The sequence below is a fragment of the Ochotona curzoniae genome, unplaced genomic scaffold (assembly GCF_017591425.1).
Source record: "Ochotona curzoniae isolate NIBS_2020 unplaced genomic scaffold, NIBS_Ocur_1.0 contig_2599, whole genome shotgun sequence".
NCBI lineage: Eukaryota > Metazoa > Chordata > Mammalia > Lagomorpha > Ochotonidae > Ochotona > Ochotona curzoniae.
Genome location: NW_024465520.1, coordinates 15,429,817 through 15,455,298, shown reverse-complemented (window position 1 = coordinate 15,455,298; position 25,482 = coordinate 15,429,817). Strand labels below are relative to the sequence as shown.

The 25,482-nt window shown below is 38.5% G+C and overlaps 1 protein-coding gene across 3 annotated transcripts; it reads right to left on the bottom strand.

The window, feature by feature from the left end:
- Nucleotides 1-575: 575 nt before the first annotated feature.
- On the bottom strand, nt 576-24,500 carry NMD3 (NMD3 ribosome export adaptor). Of its 3 annotated transcripts, none has more exons than XM_040974893.1 (16): nt 24,482-24,500; nt 23,884-23,939; nt 21,811-21,945; nt 20,922-21,018; nt 17,595-17,675; nt 16,824-16,952; nt 15,791-15,881; nt 12,954-13,032; nt 11,855-11,951; nt 10,479-10,596; nt 9,498-9,643; nt 6,585-6,697; nt 5,091-5,163; nt 3,532-3,638; nt 2,593-2,663; nt 576-1,962 (listed from the first exon to the last, which is right to left on the bottom strand). In XM_040974893.1, the coding sequence occupies exons 2-16, from the start codon at nt 23,925-23,927 to the stop codon at nt 1,832-1,834; spliced, it is 1,512 nt and encodes a 503-aa protein (XP_040830827.1). In that variant the 5' UTR covers nt 23,928-23,939; nt 24,482-24,500; the 3' UTR covers nt 576-1,831. The 3 variants fall into 3 exon arrangements, with proteins under 3 accessions (XP_040830827.1, XP_040830826.1, XP_040830828.1); XM_040974892.1 differs by having other exon boundaries at nt 23,884-23,944; nt 24,482-24,498; XM_040974894.1 differs by lacking the exon at nt 24,482-24,500 and adding an exon at nt 24,404-24,431.
- Nucleotides 24,501-25,482: the final 982 nt, after the last annotated feature.

Sequence of the window (25,482 nt, the reverse complement as noted above, 5' to 3'; positions counted from 1 at the left end):
CCCATGTAGAAGACCAGATAGAGTCCCGGGTTCCTGGCTATGGCCTGGCCCAGTCCTAGCCATTGCATCTATTTTAGGAGTAAACTAGCAGATGGAAGCTCTCTCTCTCTCTCTCCCTGTCAGTCTTTAAATTGGAAAAAGAAAATTTAATATATTAAATAAATTTAATAATTTTTAGGGTCAGCACAGTGGCATAACACTTTAATCCTCCACCCTGTGATACCACAATCCTTTTTGGGCTCCAGTTTGCATCCCAGCTGCTCCACTTCTGATACAGCTCTCTGTTTGTGGCCTGGGAAGATGGCAGAGGACAGCCCAAGGCGTTAGGACTCAGCATCCAAGTGGCAGAGTTAGAAAAAGGTCCTGCTGCCCAGCTACAGATCACCTTGGCTCTGGCCGTTAGAGGGAACCAGTGGATGGATGTAAAACCTACCTTTCAACATAAATGAAAAACTTTGAAGAAAGTTTTGTTTGTTTGTTTTCAGGAAAGAAAAATGGTACTAAAATATAACAATTCCACCTTGGAAAACTGCATGAGAAACCCCCTGTTGTAAATACGATACTAAAGCATCCACTTCAAGGACACAAAACGAGGAAAGATGTTTTATTTTGATCATTTCAAAATTCTCACTATAGAATAAACAGACACAGACTACCTGTGAGCACCTGCTGTGTGGCCACGCTTACCTTGGAAAAACTAGACAAAGCAGCCGTACTAGGTTAACAGCATGGACCGCATGTGCTTTTTAGATCCAAAAATTATGCAGACAAAAAGGGAGCCACTAAACAAAGTTCAAGTCTTTACTCAACTTCCAAATTAGGGAATCTAATTTTTTTTAAAGGAAATTTACCCATTTATTAAGTGTGGATTTTAGTTATCTCTTAGTTCTTACATACTAAGTAATCCTGATCTCACTTATAAAAACAGAATCTTAGCATTCGATTCTCAGGACTCCTGAGAATCCAAGCCAAGGCTTGTCTTTCAGGGTGGATGTGAAAGGCATTTTTCATTCAAATCTGACTCGTGGTTTTATAAAACATGTATCTTACTTTCATTACTACCACCTAAATACTGGAATCCACTTTTTTTTTAATGGCGTTGTACTCAATGATAGCAACTAATAGAGAAAGTTACTTTCAATTCATAAACTAAAATCATTGAGATCACAGGAGGACATTTTTAGGACATAAAGCAACTACTGTCCAGGAAAAAAACACAAAGCAACAGGTTTTTATTTAACCTTTCAGTAACTGCAAAAATCTAGAAACTTCAAATTTCTTCTTTCTACTATAATAAAGATAATCTTGAATGTAAAAGCATTTGAAGATGCTAATTTTATTTAGTTTCTCCGATTGTCCAATATTAAGCTGAGACAAATCTCTCTAGCCTGAGAACATATAAAATGATGAAAAGTCGATCAAAATGGATAGCAAGTTCATATTAAATTATTCTGCAAATGCTCATAAAACAATAAAAATAATATAAGCACTTTTTTTGGCTTGAGATTTAATGTTCAAACAATAGCAGTTTTCCAGCTTTTAAATCTAACAGTGTGATATATGAAAATATAATAATACCTCAATACTAAAAAAAGATAAAGATCCCATATATCAAATGGCCTAACATTAGTACTTATACTCTAACATTTCATTAAACTTCACAGCTATCAAACCTTTGCAGTTTGAGTGAGCAAACAAATTTCAATATTTACTTAGCTTTAAAATTAAACTTCTCATCTGAGATTATTGAGGCAAAAATAGAGTATACAGTGAAGGCTATTTTGTCCAATTTCCTGAGTCCAGATACCGAAGCAGAATACAACATGATCTATTATGTCATCATTGATGCACCTTCTTCACCAGTGGCATCATGGGAAATATGGAGGTCTTCAAGCATCTCGGCCAGACTAATCCGAGGTGCTCCCTCATCATCTGTGTCACTTTCCACAGGAATGGTTGAATCTAAGAAAAACAAAGGTAAGGCAGATTTCAAACAAACTACAGTAACATGCAAATATCTGACCCAACCCTTCTCATCATTAGTATTAATAAACTAACTTAATAAATGTACAAATAAATTACACAGACCAGTAACTTGAAGGATCACACTAGGGTAAAAAGTGGGTGTGGTGGCAGAGTTGGTTAAGCTAATCCTTGGGACAGCCACACTCGTATCAGAGTGCTGGTTCAGGCCCTGCCTACTCCATGTCTGACCCAGAACTCTGACAACATGCTTGGGAAGCAGAGACCGAAGCCCCTGCCCCATCCCAGAGAGCCAGTGAAGCTCCTGGCTCCTCGCTTTAACCTGACCCATCCCTGGCTGCTGTGCCATTCGGGGAGTGGACCAGCAATGGGATCCCTCTTCTCTCCCTGCCTTTAAAACAAGCATTTCTTTAAAAGATATCAAATGTGGTAAACCAATAACAATCTGATAAACTTTATTTTATACTTTCTTTTTTTAAAGGTATAATTATAGTGGATTAAAAAGCAAGAAATAAATGTGAGTTATGGAAACCAAGTATAACAAACAAAATACTAATCCTGGATATTATTTATAATAAGATTCAAATCAAACACTCCTAAAATACTAACCTCTGTAAATGTTGACATTTTTCCTAATTGCCTCATCTTCTTCAAGATCTTCAAGAAAATCTTGGTATTGCCTATAGAAGAAAGAAAAACTATTTTATCTTCTCCAAGAAATAAGAAATTATGTTTTCTCCATTTTCAGCACTATAAGATAAACGTGTTCCAATTATTGTAATATTTATAAAAGGTAAACTATGGATGTTGCTAAATATCTTCATCGGCTTAAGAATCATTTTCTTTCAAAATTATGACAAAAATAGATGAACAGAAGATGATATTAAATACAAATATGATAATTCCTCCTCCTCCCTCACTAAAACAGTTTTAATGACCAATCTGAAATGCATGAACTTTAAAACTACATAGTCCAACAAAAATTATTATGATTAACTTTAACATGGTAAATATTAAGACATCTTCACTTTAAATTACAAGATACATTTTAGAAGTAGTGTTGCTTTGCAATTTACATTTCATGAAACACTTTTACATGCTCATTATTTAGATCAGTCTCTTAACCAACACTAAAACCACTTCTTGAATGGTCCAACAAACTTTTTTAGAGTATATTACCTTCATTTCTGCTTAAGTTATATAAGAAATATCAATGAGCTGCTTTTTTTTCTAATCTCAAACTGTAATTACTCAGCTGATATTTGTGACATCACAAGGTTGTTATTTTTTGCTATATCTTACCTTTCAACTAAAATGCTTACATTAACAATGCAATTATCAGGAACTAATTACTTAATCCAGGTTAAATGTTATTATGACATCTTATATCAATTACAGCAAAACACAGTATTAACACTGATAAAAACACAAAAACTAACACTGAATGTAAGGATCAATACTCTGATATCTACTTCTTTATAACATAAAAACTATTAGAATATTCTCTGAGACAAGTGTAAGCGTAATATTCTCTGAGACCAGTGGGACCTTTCATCATCTGTGTCCATGTTTTCTCTATCCTTCGTCAGCTCTCTCAGCTTCCAGTTCCTGCGCCGCTGGCGTTTGGTACGATCGTAGCTCTTCTTGATTAGCACCTGTATCAAATATTTGCAAAATTACAGACTGGAACCACACAGTAGGACCATAAAATTCAATAACATTAATAAGTGAAAGTTACAGGAATACCAGAAACGTCAGCAAACTGATTAGAGTGGTTATACCCCACAAGAAAGAAATAAGAAACAAAAGACATCAGAAGAGCTTTTAAAATTGTTCTACATATTTATATAAAAATATACTTGGGCATAACTTCATAATTGTTAAAGTTTACAAAGTACAATTTCCACTGGCTCTAATTACCAAAAACTGCAATTTTTTAAAATCAAACTTCAGTTTTTTTCAATATTCACAAAATTCTGAAACATCACAGGATAACAATCCCAATAGCAATCACTTAATACTATATATACTATTCATAGCAGAATATCTTGGAGAACAGTATCAACCAATTTGTGCAATGAATAACTGAAAATTTTACACTATATAAAAATCTTAGAAGATAGTGGTGATCCTGAAATTCCCAATTCGTACTTCACTCAAACCATGTCCTCATTTATTAATCATATCTTTATTAACTAACAAACCATTTCTTTATTAACTTATCAATAAAAGAAAATGGTGGTATGCAGGAAAATGAGGGATCTTACTCTTACCATTACTTTATTATTTTCTCCAATAAATAAAGAAATATTCATTTGAAAACATTAAACAGATACAAAGTAGGTCTTTCACAATGTCAATCATTGTTGTACATGATCTTAAAGTCATCATGTTAAACCTTAAAGGTTTCTCAGTAGTCTTTAAGACTTGAAACCATGAAGATTATTGCCAACTTTAATTACACTCAATGTTTATTAATGTGTCTTCACTCTAATGCATTTTTCCCCATTGGAAAGTCAGATATATATAGAGGAGAGACAGAGAAAAGATCTTCTGTCCAATGATTCACTCCCCAAGTGACGACAACGGCCAGAGCAGCACCAAATCAAAGCCAGGAGCCTGGAGCCTCTTCTGGGTCTCCCACAGGGGTGCTGGATCCCAAGGCTTTGGGCCGCCTTGAACTGCTTTCCCAGGCCACAAGCAGGGAGCTGGATGGGAAGTGGGGCTGCCAGGATTAGAACCAGCACCCATATGGGATCCCAGAGTGTGCAAGGCAGGGACTTCAGCTGTTAGGCTATAGCACCAAGCCCCCTAACAGATTTTTAAACTGAACAATACATTTAAAATAAACATCCTAAATAGAATGAACTTGAATAATTTATACAAGATCATCAACTATAGTTCCAAATACAAACAGTATCATGTCTTTTGACAGAAAATAAAATTTTGACTACAAAAGCAATAAAAGAATCAAGAAATCCTGGGCTTACCACAGGACCTCAAGATTGAGGTGTAATTTTTGAAAGTGTGAGCTCACACGTCTGACTCATGTTAGAAATTACAATCAATCGCTGCTTAGACAGAAAAAAAAGAGAAAAATGGCTTACCACATCTGGAACTTTATCTGAGTTCATTTTGTTAACATGCTCATCATTTAAATTACAGTTGGCCAAATCAAATCTGAAATGCAAACATTCAAAATTTATTTATCACAGCTATCACAAAATGCTTCACACTTTAAAAGTTTTAGCAATTTACAGAAAACATGGTTCTATAGATATTAGTAAAGATAACCTCTGAGGGTCATATATTACCACTATGCCCACCTCACCAAGTATGAGGGACTTTAAAAAGTTAATAAAGGACCAGCACTGTGGTACAGTGTGTTAAGCTGCCACCTGCCACATCATCATCCCATATGACCACCAGTTCAAGTCCAGGATGCTCACTTCTGATCCCGCTCCTTGCTAATGTGCCTGGGAAAGCAGATGGTCCAGCTGCTGGGACCAGGCCCAGGTTCCTGGCTCTGGCTTGGCCCACTCCTGGCCATGGAGGTCATTTGGGGAGTGAGACAGTGGATGGAAGATATCTAACTATGCCTTTCAAACAAATAAAACAAATCTTTAAAAAAAATGCATGAAAAAAGCACACTATGGAAAAACTATGAATTTTAACCTTTTGTTGCAAAGCATCTTTTAACCCATCTTCCAGGAAATCTTTGAAGTACCCTCATAACCTGCCAATTCAAAAGGAAACACTAATGTACCAATCTAACTTAAAGATTTAGTAGAATGGCTTCACCTACTTTATAACACAAATCAAAATCCTTCATTTTCCCAATAAAAGAATCCTAGACCCCAGTAACAACATTAAGATGTAGGGAAAATTGGTAAGCTTCAATTCTTAAAGGACTATTCATATCTTTAAACATCCTTATGGTATGAGTACTGCATCTTAAAAGTGAATACTGAGTAGCACAATACACTAATTCAAAAAATTATTTATTCTTCCATAAAAGCTGTAAATATGGACCTAACTGCACAACTTCATGATTCAATTCTCAAAATTTTAGAACACATGACTCTTTTAAGATGACTACAATGAAATAATCACAGGCTTCCATCCAATCCAGTTTAATCTGCTAACAACAAAAAAATGGCACAGCAAGTTAAACCACTACCTCTGACACTAGCATATCCCATGTGTCAGTTCAGGTACCAGCTGCTCCACTTCTGACATATCTCCTGCTAACAATCCTAGGAAAACAGAGGAAGATACTCAAGTGGGGAGACTCCTTCAGCCACAAGGGTAACGAGATGGCACCCCAGGCTCCAGCTTCAGCCTAGCCCCGACCAGGGCACTACAGCCACCTAGGGAGTAACACAATAGATGGGACACTGCTCTCTAACTCCGACAAACAAAATAAGTAAATCTTTTAAAAAAAAAATAGTAATAACAAAATTAGATATAAACTATCTCAAAACTCATCCTTTTGGAATAAACAACTTAAACATTTTAGATATTTTAGATAGATTTGCTGACTCCCAAAGAAAACGCACAAGGCTAACTGGCAATTTAAAATATTTAAAAGTAATACAAACCCCAACACGAGGTCTCCAGGATTTAAAAGATGTCCCAAATGAGTGCGACAAAAATACTGTTTATCTGTATCCATTTCAGATGTTTTCTGTACCCAGACTTCCCCAAGTGTATGCTTAAAAGAAAAGAAAATATACTCTTCAATAATCATAATTCAAAAAGCATATCGCAGAAAAATACAGAAAATTAAGCACAGGAATTATTTTTAAGAACTCTGAGATACTGTCAAAACTAATAAGTTAACAAATTAGGAGTATGGAAAGCAAGTCACAGGTATTCTAAACCAGTGATTTCTTTTAAAGGCTTATGTAATATGCCTTTCATAAAACACTGAGTAACACCTAAAAACAGATATACATAAAAAGGAAGGATTTCACAGGAAGACAGCCCAATACAGACTATGTAAACGGGCAAAGAAAAAAAAGGGTAGGATAATTTTAGACCAAGAAAATACTCCATACAATGCTGTTGTGACAGAGTTCAGGAGAAAAAAGTGGAAATTCCAGTAAGGCACTAATAGAGAACCCAAATATCAAATTAAATCTTTTGGACATTTATTAGTCTGAGGTGTAATCTCTTATTTTTGAAATTATTCGTTGCAGAAACAAGATCTTAATTTTAAACTAGAAAATATCCCTTTTCGACAAGCACCTAATACTGAATTCAAATTTCGTGCTAAATTAATTCTAACAAATGCCACTGTGTTTAGTTACAAGGACAGAACACATAAAGTGAAAGCATATAATATTAAATCATAGGTAAAATTAAGGAATCTGAAAAAAAGATGAAAAGGTAAAGGATGAGTCTCTTATTTAAGAAAAAAAAGAAAACAAATTCTCAATGAGAGATAAATTCTATGCAACAGAATTTACTTTTTAAATACTGGACTGTCCTTATTTGCAAGACTATGAACCTGCCCTACCTAAGTACGTGTTTTTGAAAATCAGGAAAACACATTATTTTTGTGTTACCTATCAGAGGAAATGAACTATTCTTCAAAACTTACTATAAATGGAAAGTTTGCTCTTGAAATAGGAAAGTATCCTGGCTTCCATTTACACTGATTTTCCCCAAACTATCAAAAGTTATTTTTGTCTCAAACATATTACCTCAAAAGAAATGAGAATCCTTATTAGAATTTAAGTGCCATTTCACAATGTCATTTCTGTATGGTTAACAGCATACAGAGGAAACTCCTGAATGCTATACTGTTTTACCAGAAAGTAATCAAGAGGCTCTGGAAGACAAAGTCATGTCAAAAGGACACGGGACCATCCAGAAGGGTCTCCTCCCCTTGGCTAACCGTGGGCAATCTGAGATTCAAAACAAGAAGGAAAGACAAGGGAGTGTGGCAGGAAGAGAGAGAGGGAAGTGGAGAGCTAAGGAATTCGGCCCATCATTACCTCTCCTGAGATCACAACGACCTCACAGAAGGCCAGACACTGCCGGACACAAATGGAAACTGGCTTCACCGGCACAAGTGAACTGACTGAAAATCCGTGCTTAAGAGAAGAAAGGAAGCATTCTCACAGCAGAGTATTTCAGGAAACCAGCAGCCTTAGCTAATGACACAAAGCTCCTCCTTCATAAATAATAATAGCTAACAGAAAAAAAACAATAGAAATACTACAAACCTACCCTTTAGTTACCTTAAATAATTGATAATTTAGGCAACTGTCAAAGGATGCTAAAGCTACACAGAAACAGGAAGATCTGATATCTGCGTATCATCACTCCATAAACTGCAGGTCAAAAGGAGAAAGAAACCCAGCATCACAACGATGGGATCTGGTCATCTCCACAGCAGTGAGAAATCACTTGTTTGTTGATAGGTCAGGAAAACAGCATCTCTTTTACATATTCTGTCCAAAAATATGTAAGCTAAATTTAGTCAAGCCTTTAGATTCACTTTCCAATTGAGAGACACTACAAAAGAAGCAAGTTAAACCCTAGGAGAACACAGTCAGACAGATCCAACGCACAGGGTCCTTTACAGTCACATGGCCCAGCTGTCTCAGCAAAACAAAAACGGGGGATACAGAAAAGGGTGAGACCTAGTAGTAAATAAATGGTTTAAGGGGTAGAATATTTACATTTAATGTGCAATATTTTAATGTCCACTATTCTGAACCTATAATCAAAGACATTTGGGGAGCAAAAGAGGAAATCTAAACGCAGATTATCTGGTTTATGGGCATGATACTATATGTAGAAAAATACCCCTGATGTTGGCGTGGTGCTGTAGATTAGGGGTCCGCCTATAGCCTCAGCACTCTACAGTCTCAACTGTTCCACTTCCCATCCAGCCATGTGCCACCATGCCCAGCAAAGCAAACAAGGCCCAAGTCCTTGGTTCCCTATACCCTGCTGGAAGACCAGAAAGAAGCTCCAGGCTCCTGGCATCAGAAGGGCACAGCTTTGGCTGTTGTGGCCATTTGGAGAAGTGAACTAGCTGAGGAAAGACCCTCTGTCTCTCCTCTCTTTCAAATAATAAAAAAAAATCATAATCTTCAATAAAAGTCCCATGTTAAGCAACGCATACTGCATTTATATTTAGTGATGAGTTTTAACCAGTCAAGAGGTTGACTGATCACTTGGTCCTCCTCTACAAGCAAATGCTTTTTTACAACAGAAATTGTTTTTATAAAATAAACAATTTTCCAACACAAATAAGAAAAAAATGATTTTACCAGGAAGTATCAGTATTAAATGATAATTTTAATGATTATATAAAAGCATATGAAATGCAATTTTTTAACCTAATATGGTGCAACCTTAATTTGGATTCCACAATTTGAAAATACCAACAAATAAGAAAAAAGCAACTGAAACCAAAAGTCAGCCACAAAAACAAAAAACAAAAAACAAAACAAAAAAACAAACCCGAAAAGAAAAGTGGGGAGGATGTAGTTCACCTTTTTTGATATCATTCCAGCGCCAGCACTACGTTTCAGATCTCGAACTATGCTGCATTCCATCACGATAAACTCCTCGAGCTGTTTGGGATGGCACAAGCTATTGAAAGGATGACTCCAGAAAGTGCTGCCATCAACATCTGCAACTGAGAATAAGCACAGAGCAATGAGGAGCAGTAACAAGGACAAACACAAAGAGATGTCACCTGAAGGAATTCATCAAGTGTGCCAACCAGGAGCAAGCTGGTATGTATCACCTGACCAGTATTAGGTCAACAGCAACCACTGTGACCACTGACTCTCCAGGTATTACTGAACTTCTAGGAGTACAGGAAAAATACCAGCTATTAAACATACTTTAGTAGGTGCCACAATTAGATCTAAATGCCTTTTAATGACAACAGCTCCAGTTATCTCATGTCCTAGCATTTTCTTTTAGAAACATGTACCAATGCATCCATCTTAATTTTGCAGAAAGGACTTTTCAAAGCATTTGTTCATTTATCCATCTGAAAGGCAGAGCCACTGAGAGGGGGAAGCAGAGAGAGAGGAAGAGGGAGAAGAAGAGATGGAAAGAAAGGAGGGATGGAGTGGGACATTTGCAGGTTCACTCTCCAAAGGCCTCAAAGGCTAGGCTGAATCCAGGAGCCTGGGAACTTCACCTGGGTGGAGGACGGCCCAAAGCCTGGGGACCCTATTCTGCATGGGACACCTGGAAGAGCCTCCAGGCTCCTGGCTTCAGATCAGCATAGCTCTGGCTGTGTGGTCACTGGGGAGCGAATCATCGGATAGAAGATCTTCCTCTGTCTTTTCTCCTCTCTGTATATCTGACTTTCTAATAAAAATAAATCTTTTTTTAAAAAAGCACTGAATAATACAAACTTGAAAACAATATCACTGAGAATGTGTGACAAAATGAACACAGTAATTATTGCTTGCCATATAAAACAAGATTCTCAAAGCATAGTTTTCAAAACTTACCTTGTAGAGTGTTTGGATCTATGAGATGGATGGCACTAGTTACTCGCACACACACACAGATTTGGCTCATGTTTCCCAGACTTTGTGCCAACTTTGGAGACAGGCAGACAACATTATCCTAGACACAGGAAAATTTAAGAAGAAGAAAATCCTAAATAACACTCAGCAATGTAAACCTGATCTGTGCAACCAAAACGTTACTTTTCATTCTTTCAATAACAAAAGCTCAAAAGAAAGATTTAGACCTTAAAGAAATTGAAAATAAGCTAATCATCTTATGACAGGCAAATTTGTCCTAATAAAAGTACTTTAAAAATCTTTCTAGGGTCTATTCATCAAACCACTGTAAACAAATGTCAAATTTACTGCAATTTGAATGTTTATCACTCTCTAACAATATAGTGTGCAATCTAAGCAAAGAATTAACTTGAGCAGCACAATTTTCTAAATCTACTTATAAGTACTTTCAATATTCATAGAAAACAAATTTCAAAGAAAGTTTGTTACATTACCATACCAACTGTAATCAAAGGTTTAGTAAGTTACACAATATACAACATATAATATTTACACAATACAAGGTATTTAATATGTAATACTAAAATTTCATGCTTAATAAAGTCACATATGCTTGAATACAAACAGAAAAGATAATGTAACGATGCTTTCACATTATATTAAAATACAAAAATATTAAAATACAAAAAGTGTGATGGCTCAACTGGCCAATCCTCAGTCCACAAGCACCAGCATCCCGTATGGGTGCTGGTCATGTCTCCGCTGTTCCACCTCCCATTTAGCTCCCTGCTTGTGGCCTAGGAAAGCACAAGAGGATGGTGTTGGGACTGTGTACTCGGGTCAGAGACCCAGAAGAGGCTCCTGGCTCCGGAAAGGCCCAGCTCTGACTGTTGTGGCCATTGGGGGAAGAAGCCAGTGGGTGGAGGATCTTTCTCTGTCTTTCCTTCTCTCCGTAAGTCTGATCTACCTTTCCAATAAAAATAAATCTTTTTTAAAAAAAAAACCTGTTTACATTTTTTACAAAGCAACTCACCAATACTTATTTTAATATCATTCCTTCATTTAAAGTTTCATACAACTGTCCCGTCTGCTAGATCCACAAGTTTAAAGAAAAATAATATCTAAAACAGTTGCAATGAGGTCATTTCACCTTAAAACACAAGATAAAGGGCATTTCAATTCATAATTATCAATATGATTACTTCTACGGAACATGTCCAAAAGTTTTTACAAACCATTTAAGCTGGATATTCTAAACCTTAAGCCAATCTCAGAAGAAAACCAGGAGACACAAATTACACTCAAATTAATTAATTACTTGCATTCTTTTACAGTTAAGATTAAATGAGAATAATTACCTTGCATATTGGAACAATTTCCACAGAAAAAGTGCTTTTGTAATTGTATGTATTACTATGGATGTCCTGAGATATCAATCTTTGCGATGCTTTGTATCTATTAACAAAAAGTAACAAGAAATATAAAAACAAAGGCCCTTCTATAGACACAGGCTATCAATTTTCACCAAGCAGATCATCACTGTCAACACCTTGACACCTGCTGTACTAGAGCTAATCTCATCCGCTTTTAATTTAAAACCTTCAGTCTAATTACATTCTACCTATTTTCAACCTTATCCACTAAAAACCTACAAAATTTGCGCCTGGTCACAGTTCAGTATGTTCTCTGTACACTATCCATTAAACCTACCCCAATGCCTGTTACTCCAATATCTTTTTTACTTCAATTTCCACCTTTAAAAAGTTCCCCACTTTGAATCGTAAGTCCTATTTCCTCCCTGAAGTTTCTTCACAAAGCTCTCTTACACCTCTATTCTTCCTGTTTCTTATTTATTAAATGCATTCAATCAATGGTTTAGCACAAAAGTACTTAGTATCATGGAGCTCTAGTCCCCAAGGAGATAGTTAGATGCTCTTCAGTTAAGTTACATCTTAAAACACTTAAATCTGATTATTTAAGACCTCCTATAATTTTTATTAATTTTTAAACAATATTGTCAAAGCCTAAACAAGAAATGTGACTCGGGACCCAGCAGCGTGGCCTAGCGGCTAAAGTCCTCGCCTTAAATGCGCCAGGATCCCATATGGGCGCCGGTTCTAATCCCGGCAGCTCCACTTTCCATCCAGCTCCCTGCCTGTGGCCCGGGAAAGCAGTCGAGGATGGCCCAAACCTTTGGGACCCTGCACCTGTGTGGGAGACCCGGAAGAAGTTCCTGGCTCCTGGCTTCGGATCGGCATAGCATCGGCTGTTACGCTCACTTTGGGAGTGAAGATCTTCCTCTCTGTCTCTCCTTTCTGTATATCTGACTTTCCAATAAATAAATAAATCTTTAAAAAAAGGAAAGAAAAGAAAAGAAAAGAAAGAAAGAAAGAAAGAAATGTGACCCTTTATTTCTTCCAGGTCCCCAGACTTGTCACATTCAGGTTCAGAACATACCTACAGGGAACTGTACACTGAAGAAACTCTACCATCTTCTGAGCGTGCTGTTTGGAGGAGTAATAGAAATCCAGACCATCTTGGAAAAAAATACATGAAAGTAATTACGTAAAACAAGTCTTTCCACACAAATTAGATTCATTCGAAATAAAGTCAAATTAGAAAACATAAAGATTATATTGTAGCAATAACAGATGAGGAATACCACTTAGCATTTGCTTGATAAAAGGACAAAACAAAAGGGAGAAAAAGTAGTATTTACATAACATTTGTGATATTTATGTGATATTTTATGTGAATGGAGTAATCTATCAAGAAAATAATAGAAATCCAACTAATTAAACACAGAAAGTAAAAATTATTTTAAAAAAGAATAAACAAATTCTAATACATGCATAATCATAATGGAGGCACAGAATTAAGACTCTCTCAAAACCAAAATTGTCAAACTGACAGAAAATAGAAATAACACATATAACTCAAGTAACTATAAAGGTTGATTTAAATGAAATGATAAAACCTAGTCCCAAGAAAGAATGATTATTATTTTTGAAGCATTCACATAACATTAAAAAAATCACATATTAAGATTTTTCACAAAGTGTGTAAACCTCAAGCAGTAGAAAGCATTAGACATCATCATCTAATTACAAAGCGGTGCCACTAAGAGTGACCTTCCCAGGGACAGCAAACCTACTTGTTAATAAGGACTTTTCTTGCAATTAATGCTAAGAGGAAACTAAAATTCCTCATAATAACCAAAACAATTTTGAAGAAAATAAATACTACTAGGAAATCCAAATCAACAAAGTACACAAGCATATATAATTGATAGTTTCAAAATGTATACTTCAGTTAAATGACAGGACACTGTGATACTGGCACTGAGATCAGGAATACAGGGGCTGGTGTTCTGGCCTAACGAGCTAAAGTAAGCCCCTCTCTGGGTATCAGTTCAAGTTCGGGACACTTCAATCCAGCTGCCTGCTAGTTCCCATCTGAATCCTGGTACCCGGCTTCTGCCTGGTCCAGCCTCAGCTGATGTGTGCTAATCTAGGAACTGAATCAGCAGGTGGAAGGTCTCTTCATTTCTCTTTATCTCTAACTCTCTCAAATAAATAAAAAAAATTTAAAAGAAACAGCAGTGTATAGATCATTGGAACAAGCTGATACTGCAGGAAAAAAACCAAAAACAGCATTTAGAGCCAACAGATCTTTGACAAAGAATTCATGGCATTCACTGGGGGAGAGCAACCTTTTTATCAGAACAAAGTATCAGCATAGAAAAAAAAGATGAGCCGGGTCTGGCGCGATAGCCTTTCAAGTATTTTTATTTTAAAAAATATAAGTTATCAATAAACTAGCAAGGAAACAAAAGATCCATTCATATGAAACCAAGAGCGAGTAGGAAAAAATCAGATTAAATACTCTGGATCAAAGAAGCGTGCTGTTAAAAATTGTAACCCATCTGATTTTGAAAGAGACCACAAAATCTATTCCAGTCTTTCCTTACATCAAAAGATTGTATGTGAAGATTATTTCTACCACAATGAACAATGATAATGATGTTCTGCTTCCTTGGCTAAAATATTTAGGTCTTCTTATATCCCACAAAATTACTCAAAAGGAAGCTGTGTAAAACAAAGATGTATCTTTCCTGGTGGCTAGCCACAAATAATCAAGCACTATGCTAGACAGTAAGATGCCTTATTCACAATAACTAGTCAATAAATTTGTTTTCACCGACAGAACGAACAATCTTGTATCTACTGGTAATACATTCAAGTCAGATGCAAAACTTTAAAAGATTTTCTAGAGGTGACAAACTGATACTAATTTTTTCCCTCCATTTAATGACAAAAAAATGGTACCATCACACATTTTTCTCAACACACGTAAGACAAATGAATGAAAGAAACATTAATTCAATGCAGGGCTTCAAATACGGAGTATAAAAACGTAGTCATCCTTTAGGAAACAGCTATCTCAAAACAACAGAGGCGAGCATACGGCTCCTGTCAGCAGCAGCAAGCACCACCCACTCTCCTTAAGCCAGGGACTTTAACGTAGTAAAAACTCGTGCTTCACAATCATTTCAGAAATACTCATTCATTATCCAACACATATAAGTTTGTAACATCAAAGCAGTAAGTACTCAAGATTATCCAGAAAATATAAACAAGCTCCAACGTTCCATCTTCCAGAAATCTGTATTACTATTATTACTGAATTTAGACTTTTGAATTTTATATCTATCAAAAATCCCCTCTGCATAAGAAAAACATAAACAGTGCAAAAGAACTTAAAGATATCATAAGTTGGTCTCTACTACATAAAATTAACTTTTGATGAATTTTCTACTGCAGCACTGTAATTTTTATCAATGTGGTTACTGACAAGCAATCCGCTGAGGGAAGGAGTACTGGCTCATCTCCATGCTCTAAAGCCACAGCAGGACACCTAGCACCAACCAGATGCTCAGTAAGTATTCTTAATTCGGGTACAGGCCATAATCAAAGACAAAGAAAAATTTTATTTCTAGGTCTTTGTTATATAACTGAGTAGCCATATGTAACCTGAATAATCTTAAGCCAAAACAAAGAAAATAAAAATTCAGTTCCCAGGTTGCACTAGGTACATATCATATAAGTGACGGCCACAAATGATTAACTGTAACGATATCACACTGGACAGAGCAGACACAGATCTAAGGCTTTTATTCCTTCTCCCAGAATGTTCTTTTGGATATTACTAATTCAGATATTATCAATAAAGATTATTTATATAAGCTGAAATAAAACTATGACACTTTGAAACTCTTTCCAATTTTAACTCACCATGAATCTCTTTGATACGAAGTGTATTTTGATGCATTCCATATTTAAGGATCAACTGTTCCAGATAGTAGAAAGTTTTCTTGTGCAAAGTCTAATAATGCAATAATTTTTCAACAATTATCATTTGATAAATGTAAAAAAGCCATTTATAAATCTAGCACACTCACATACCTTCTACAGATATGGTACAGTAACTTTAAAAAACAAAAACCGTATTTAAAAATTATATATAGGGCCTGGTGAAGGCAGCTAAAGTCCTCGCCTTGCATGCACCAGGACCCCATATGGCATCAGTTCTAATCCTGGTGCCCTGCTTCCCATCCAGCTCCCTGCTTGTGAAGGACGGCCCAAAGCCTTAGGATCCTGCACCCCTGTGGAAGACCCGGAAGAGGCTCCAGGCTCCTGGCTTCAGATTGGCACAGCTCCAGCCATTGTGGTCACTTGGGGAGTAAATCAACAGATGTAAGATCTTCCTCTCTGTCTCTCCTCCTCTATATATATCTGAATTTCCAATAATAAATAAATAAATTCATTTTCAATAAAATAAATAAGCAAAAAATTTTAAAAATCTATAACACAGGGCCCAGTGTGATGGCACAGTGGTTAAGGTCCTCGCCTTGCACGCCCGGGATCACATATAGGCACGGGTTCTATCCCAGCGGCCCTGCTTCCCAGCCAGCTCCCTGCCTACGGCCTGGGAAAGCAGTCGAGGACGGCCCAAAGCTTTGGGACCCTGCACCCGTGTGGGAGACCTGGAAGAGGCTCCTGGCTTTGGACTGGCTCAGCTCTAGCCGTTGTGGCCACCTGGGGGGGTGAATCATCGGACGGAAGATCTTCCTCTCTGTCTCTCCTCTCTGTATATCTGCCTTTCCAATAAAAATAAAATAAATCTTAAAAAAAAAAATCTATAACACAGCAGTACTTATTTCCAGTGCTAATCAGTCTGAACAGTGCAAAGGTGAGACTGGACGAGCTGTTTCTAACTGACAGAGCTAAGCTATAGACGCAGTCTCACTCAGAATCTCTCCATTACCTTCTGCCTGACTTGAATCACAGCCTTCCAGAAGTCCTTGGCTTCTACTCTGTGGCAATCTCCACACATCTGGGACTGAACAACATAATCCACCACAAACACTTGTTGAAGGATGGCACCATTCATCACCTGATGAAACAAAATAATCATATCCTCTCAATTTTACATCACTCAACAATTTTATTAAAATGTTCTAATAATTTAAAATATTTTTCTATGAATGCTTTGAAGATACCAATCAGGCAAAGTTAAAGTTATTTGTTACACTATTTCAAAAATGACATACAAGTTTAATTTCTAAGACTGAGTAAGCATTCCAAATTTACCTAGTTAAACTGGTTGTGAGGCTATTTTCTGAATAAGCTGTACACAAAACATTTTTTATCAGAAACCACCTGGGATGCCTCTGAAGCACAGATCCTAGGGCATCAGGTACTAATGACAGCAACTGAGTTAGACTCACAAATCTGATCCAATTTCTGTACGTCATCAGGGCGATCAGCCTAACTGGACAACCACTGCGTTAGTCCATGTTTTACTTCAATTTTTTTCCTAATGAAAATAACTGAAAAGACTATTCATTACAAATCGTCACCATTGGCTGCTCTTACCAGTGACCTAATCATCTGTACAGATCATCAAGGGTAAGCAAAGCGCAAACATTGACAATACAATCTTCTCTAAATAAACTATCAAAGTCATCCTATAACTCATCACCACATCTCCATTCCACCACCCGCATTTTAACTGAGAAAACCATGCACAGCTCACCTCTTTCTGAATAGTCAATTTAACTTTAAGTCTCTTAGAATGGGGCTCAGTCCAAACAAAGCCTGCATCTACAAGCCGTACCTTCAATAAAACACAAAGAAACATAAATTGTCACCGGAGACAAGAGAAAGGATAAAAAGTCAACTCATTTTAAAAATCAGATGTCATCTTCACTTAAAAACTTCTTTTTCATACATGTTAAAACAATCTGTGATTAGCCATTCCCACAAAAAATCCCCATCAAATGTATGTTAGTACCAGTGAACAGTAGAACAATGCAGTAACTACAGAAACACAACTGGTAAAATTTCAGCTACTGCTCCATTCACTTCCCTCAGAAACAACAGACCTCAAAACACCTATCGTTGCTCCACAGTCCAGATGTGAGACTGGGTACAGCCCAACCCCCCACCAACAGACACCAAAACTCCTTACACAAAATGGCACAGTTATTGCACAGAACTATAATCTCTACTATAACATTAATAGCTGTTATACCATACTGTTTAAGGAATAAGAAAAGAGTCTACATATTCAAGTGATGAAATTCTTTTCCAAATAGTTTTGATCCAAGGCTGGCCCACAGATGATCAGCTGTACTTACTAGCTCCAATTCCTTCTTCCAACTTTTTATTTTCATTCAAACTGTATCTTTACTGCCATCACTGAACAGCTCATCAGAGCATCTAATGAGCTCCACACTGCTATATCTACAGAACTACTTGAACCCACATGGCCAATCACTCTGCTCAAGATGCTTCCTCGGCCTTGCAGGACACTCCACTCACCTAACGCTCCTCCCCCCCCTTACCTGCTCCTGTCTGTCTGTTTTGTCGGGGTTGCTTCTCCAAAATTCTACCACTGAATGACTCCACAACTGAGTTCTTCAATTTCTCCCTTCTCTCTTATTGGTCCTATCCAAGTCAAAGCTTTAAATGGCATCTATAACCCAAACTCCTTTATTCTAGACTACTTCCCTTCTGACTACCCAGCTACCTACTCAGCATTTCCATTTTTGTCTACTGAATATCTCTGAATCACTGAGGTGTGTCCTAACTGCCCCACACCGAGCTGTTCCTCTTCGAGTCTTTATTAAGATTCATTTATTTTTATTGGAAAGGCAGATATACAGAGAGGAGGAGAGACAGAGAGGAAGATCTTCCATCCCTTGATTCATTCCCCAAGTGACTGTAACAGCTGGTGCTGTGCCAATCCAAAGCAAGGAGTCAGGAACTTCTTCCGGGTCTCCCAAGTGGGCGCAGGGCCCCAAGGCTGCTTTCCCAGGCCACAAGCAGGAAGCTAATGGGAAGTGGAGCTGCCGGCATTAGAATCGGTGCCCATGGGATCCTGGTGTGTGAAAGGTGAGGACTTTAGCTGTTAGGTTACCACACTGGGCCCTTGAAGTCTTTCTTAATCCACTAACCCAGCTCCCTCCTTCTGACTGCTCAGTGAAGAACAGTGATGAGTCAAGCAGCATCTGAAAATGCTCCTGGCCTCCAGATCCAGAAGCTATCCACTTTTCACAACCTCCAATGCTAGCTCCGTATCATCATTTCTCATTATCACAAGCAGTCTTCAAGGAGTCCTATGACAAATGCGTCCTCTGAAAAGTGCTATGCATGGCTTTCAAAAATTTCTTTAGCAAAAAAAAAAGTGTCTCCAATTGCATTTTTCCAAGAACTTCCAGAAGTAGCCTCATACTAGGATCACTTCCCATGTCCTGCCTCTATCTTTGCCTCCTTCACAACTGTACTAAACACAGCACCCACATGGTTCTTTACAAACCATTACACTCCAAAAATAAACCAATTCTGGAGCCAGGGCTGTGGCATAGTGGTTAGTCACCACCCCATACTGCATACCAGTTAAAGTCCCAGCAGCTACACTTCCAATTCCGGCTCCGTCTAATATGCCTGGAAAAGCAGCACAAATCGGCCAAGTACTTCAGTCCCTGCAACCATGAGGGAGACCCAGAAGCTCATGGATCCAGACTGGTCCAGCTCCAGTGGTTGTATCCTGCTGGGGAGTAAACCAGGATGGAATTTCTCTCTGGCTCTCTGACTCTGCCTTTTGAATAGATAAGTAAATTTTAAGTATATATTTGTAAATATATTTATCAGTCCTTCCTCCCAAAAGCCTGCCAGATCACGAATCGGATGCACTCCCTGAGCCCCCTCACTTCATCTCCACTCCAGCACACAGGTGGCTCTGGGCCTCTGTCCTCCACACTGATGCTCTTCTCTCCCTTACCATCTGTTATCTTTGCTCAAGCAGTACTTCTCAGTGAGACGCCCAGCAGCAACTCCCATCAGTCTGAAATCACAACTCTCCTCTGAACAGTTCTTTTTCCCTTCCTAGATTTCCTGCAGAGAATTTATGCCTCTTAATGTACTATACAATAGATCTACCTATTTTGTTCACTGCATTCTCTCTACACCTGACTCCCTAAGCCAGAACGCTGTCAGTTAGGGATTGTCCTCCTTATTCACTGTCATACTGTAACACCAAAAGCAGTTTGCCAGTAGTACATGATGAACATGTGATGAATGATCTGTTCAGAAATTTGACAAAATCCTGAAGTATAAAAGCAAAAATATCAGGAGAGAATAAAAACAACTGTTTAAAAGGCAAATCAGAGAACAATAAATGTTTAAACTATATCATTAAAATCCTCAGAAAAAAATCAAGAACACAATGTAACATGAACATGAAAGTCTACGCAACTCAAAAATATTACTGCTGGGGAAAAAAAAACTGCAGAAATACTGGAAGACAAAATAAAGAAAATTGCCAAGAACACAGAGGTAAAAAAGATTCTAAAAAATATGCATAAAAATTAAAAATGAAAGGATCAACACCTTTCTAAAAGAAATTGCTGTGGTAAGCAAAAGGGAGAGGAAAACAAAGAGAACAGTTGGATTTTGTCAGAGCTTAAAAGATAATCAAAAAAAGATTCAGATTCTAAAACCAAAAGAATCCTTTTCAATTAAAACAGAGTAGAACAGAGTCATAAAATTTAGTACAAACAAAATTGAAATTATTAGCTGAAGAAGTAAACTATACTCTAAACAAACCTGATTTGTTTTAGAGACATCTATACATTGACTTTAAGTGCCAAGATCAAATATTTCCTTTGGAAAATAAAAATAAAAAGAATCAAGTAACATAGACCTAACACTATAATCTCTTGAGTTATGCTTAGCAATAACTTCATACTGCTCATGTTAACAACAGTGATATTTAACAGTCATCTGGGAATGCCATTTCTGGAAGTCTGCACTTTCGCAAACGCACAGCTCTGAACAATGCATTCAGTGTTTGACCTACCTTACTCAAAGGGGCTTTGATTTTTTTTAAACACAAAGCAAGAAGTTCCCTGGATTCTAAACCACACTGTATCCAGGTTCCCGGTGGCTGAAAATATCTGAAATAAGACAATAAATCCGAAATCTCTTAGGAAAGCCAGATATTAGCAACAATAAGTTAGTAGCAAATATGCAACCATGATGCTGATTATTAACCAGGCACAATACCAAGGTTGACCTGAAGCACTTGGCTTGAGCGAATTCCAAGTTTAGAAAACTCAGACGAGCAGCTTTATTTAGAAAATAAAAATCTGGCTGAGAAGCCAAAAATCATCTACCAAAACAGTCTTATTACTACTTGCAGTCACTATCAAAAACTGCTGTGAGGATGACACAACACCCAAGAATCCCTTGAAGCCTGATTACAAAAAACAAATTTAAAATGGTGTAAAATGGTATTAAAACGCTTTATTATATATTCCAACATGCTAACATAAAGGTCAATCAGCGCCTCAACACCATCAGCACCAAATCAAGCCACTCATTCATAGTCCAAGAGCCTTTTCAAACTTTATAAAACTGAACGTTTAAATTCTTAAGTAAAACCCGACTAAATAAAAATGTAAATCCCTTATATATGTGCTTCATGTTTTTTATTCCCACCTACAAAGGAATTAATGCAGAATATAGCACCAACTATGCAATAAATGCTGTTAAGTAAATATGGGTACTTAAAAAAGTATGTAATGAAGAATTATAAAAGATTAATGCTTGATAATATACATTTTCAATAAACTGTCTGAAGACCCCTTGTGGGTACTCTAAGTGCCCACAGGCTTTCCCTTTACTATTATTGGCAGCTTTCCCACACACGTCAGCTCTGAGTGACGTAACACCGTAATGCACCATACCTTTGACACTGCTTGCAGAAAGAAATGGAAACTTGTTTCGGAATACCTTGGCTGATGTCCACTTTACTTCGCAAACAAGCCACACAAATATTGGCAGGATTTGGACTAATCGGGACACCGCATTCACAGCACAAGCTTAAATAACAAAGGATATTTTTTCCAATTAGACACACTAAATTTAAGAAACCTATTAATAAAAGTTTCCAAGTTAGGCCATAACATTTTTGCTTTATTAAAACATGTGTTACAAATAGTTACTCAAAGATGTAATAAAGAACAACCTTGAAATACTGGGGCAACCAAACAAGCATGGGTACAATTCTGAAAATCCACTAACCATAAGGCAATTGTTACGTTAAAGCAAATAGAGGCAGACATACTGATGAAGAAACCAAAGATTATTCATTTTAATTGTAAATAATTAAAAGGCAATAAAAAAATATTAAAGTACTCTTATCCACACCCAGCCAAGACCATGAAGAGGTAATCATTGTTAATCATTTGCATATATCCTTCTAGACAGTTCCAGGTAAACACAACATCTACATTATTACCAGTGAACAAGCATAATAAATTTCCTAACAGCAAGAATAGAAAAGCATAAGGATAGGAAAGAATAAGAAGCACTGTTACTCAACATACTCTCTAAAACTGAAAGACAATAAAGGCAATAGTCAATAATAAGTCAGTGGCAAAAACTAAGGAGAAAACTCAAGAGTGCCCGGGTTCCAGCGCAGGCAGGGAGCTAGGACAGCCCTGGGCGACACCGCACTAGGTCCCGACGCCTGGATCTCCCACTCAGCTTCCGGCCTCCAGGACCGAGTTCTTAGCTCCGATTCAGCCCAGCCAGAGGATGCGATGGGCAATTAAGGAAAGAACCAAAGGGGGGGCATTGAAGCTCAAGCTCAACGTCCCTCTGAATCTCTGCCGCAAAAATTAAAACAATGAACATGTAAAGTCAGTTTATCCCTTCAACTTTTCTTAAAAATGTTCCCGACTGACACACAGTAATTGCATATGTTTATGTAGGTCAGTTCATGTATACACTGTACAATGATCGGTGTAATTAGCAGATTCCTTATCTTACACTTCAATCATTTCTTTATGTTCAGTCCATGTTAAAATCCACCCAGTGATTTTGAAATATACATTATATATTCATCCTTCTACGCAATAGAATACAATTTATCCCTGCTAGCCACCTGAACTCACTCACCATTTCCCTTCTCTTTAATGCTACCACTGGATGTCAAGCCTTTAAAACTTGTAACTTCATTTGTTCTGTGCACTCTCTCTGCTGCTACATTGAGAACTCTGCCCATTTACATGGTGCATACACAAGACCTCACAGTACAGGGAGCATTACAGCTGCCTGGCTAACTCTAAGAAACATTCCTTAAAACAGCTCTGAAAAACGCAAACACTTCTCAACGGTAGCAATAGAATGATATCCAAGTCATTTCTAATAGCGATGGCAATATATTCTAACGCCCATACTCTGGACAATGCCAACATATAAACATTCACCCAGTGCAGGTAAAGCAATCAAGTCAATTCAGTATAAATGATGGCAGTATATTATAATTTGAACTGCACTGGGGACAGGTGCATTTACTATAAGTGTGAGGAGTATCATAATTCCAAATGCAATGGAGACTGCAAAAATCTAAAAGCACCGATGCAGAACAACACTGTCCAAAAAGTCTTCCCATGTCCAAGGGAAGGCATTGGCCAGCCACAAGTGGTTACTGGATATACGAAATGTGACTTAGTGAAACAGAGTAATTATATTTAATTTTAGTACATTCAAAGTAAATTTAACGGTGTAGCTAGTGGCTACATCTTGGACAAAGTCAATAGTCTGCATGCATGCAGTACCTTAACCCTCTTCAAGCATGCATTTGTTACAGAGAACTTACTAACTAGAAAGGAATCTGATTTTCTACAGGAATGAAGTTTGGGTTATCCCACCCCCCATTTATGACTAAATAACGATTCCCTCTGCAAAGTCGTCCCCCTGCTCTGCGAGCTTAGAGGCTCCCTTTGGGCCTCCGGAGGTAAGGGGTCACTCACATGTGTCCGGGGCTGCGCTCAGCGGACTCCGTCAGGTACTCCATCGTCGTCCGGACCTTACCTTAAAACACACACACACACACACACATCAAAATGACAGTGGTGACAGGTAAAAGGCCCGGCGTCCCCTCCTCACGTCTTGCTCCGACTCCCTGAATAAGACAACGGTTTCTTAGACGACTTAGCAAAGAAGCCACTTGCTCAGGACCAGGCCGAGGAACGTCAGGGGTTTCCACGCGCGGCCGGTCCCCCCGACCCGGGGCCGGCACGAGGTGTGCGTGGCCAGCAGGCTGGTCGCCCTGCCAGCCCCGCGGCGCCCCCGCACGCAGTCCCCCCGGCCCGGGGCCCCGGCCAGCGAGGTGTGCGTGGCCAGGGCCTCCCTCACCCTGCCAGCCCCGCGGCGCCCCCGCCCTCTCAGGTCCCGCACCCCGCCGGGGCGGCCACGCACGCCGACTGAGGCCGGCCCGAGCCCGGCAGCCCGCCCCGAGCCCGGCAGCCCGCCCGGCCCCACGTCACAGACCCCGGCTCGCGGCCCTGCGGCCTGCTCAGCACCTCCACTCTAAACCCACGCTGCCGGGAACACGCGAGACGAACTCACCTCACTCCCAGCGGCCACCACAGGTGGGCTCCCCGCACCGCGCTTCCGCACAGCCAGGGTCTCGCGAGACGACTCGCCGGGGAGGGCGGGGCGAGCAGGCAGCAGAGGCCTCTGGGAAGCCGGCGGGACCGCCCAGCTGGCACTGGCCTTCCTGTAGTTACCGGGCAACCAACATGGCCGCGTGTACGCTTCCGGTCAGCCCTCACGACTAGGCGCTTGCTTCTGGGTTAAATCATTATTTGATATAAATGCTACCTGTAAACATTCTACAGAGAAATTGAGTTAATGCTTGCTTGCCGTGTCCTAATTGCTCAAATGATTATTAGTGAATAAAACAATAAAATATAAGGCACGATTATTTGTAGAAGTCTGTGACATTTTTAGACTGTCAGGAGTTGCTTCCTGATACTAAATATTTTCTTAAGAAAATATACATTTTACATTAGCACAGACTCCAATTGTCTTTTTTTCCTGAGTTTCAAATATTGAAGGGTGCAGCCATTCGTCACACCACAAATTTCAAGAAATACGAGCAAACTTTCTGAAGAGTGACCAAAGAAAGTCTCTCGTCATTTCTGACCAGAATACTAAAGTCTTCCATCTGTCCTCCTTAATTGCAGACTCTAATCCACCCATCCTAAACGCGGTTTTGATTTTGTCACACTCCCTGGCTCTGAACCTTTCAGTGGTTTCTAAACACCCTGGGAATGAGTTCTGTTTTCTCTGCATGGACATGTGGTTGGGACTCTTGTCACATCCCCAGGCACACAGCCATACAGACCGACCAGCAGTCCCTCACGGGAAACAGTCTACTTCTGTTGATGCCTGGTACACTCTGCCTTAAAGTCAGGCCTGCAATTCATTTCGTAGCACTGCTGTAATGAATTACCACATACTTAGTTGGCATAAAATCCACAAGCTTAAGCTTCTGTTTGGGACTCTGGCATCCCATATGGGCCTCGGTTTGAGACCTGACTGCTCTACTTCCTGTCTAGCTGCCT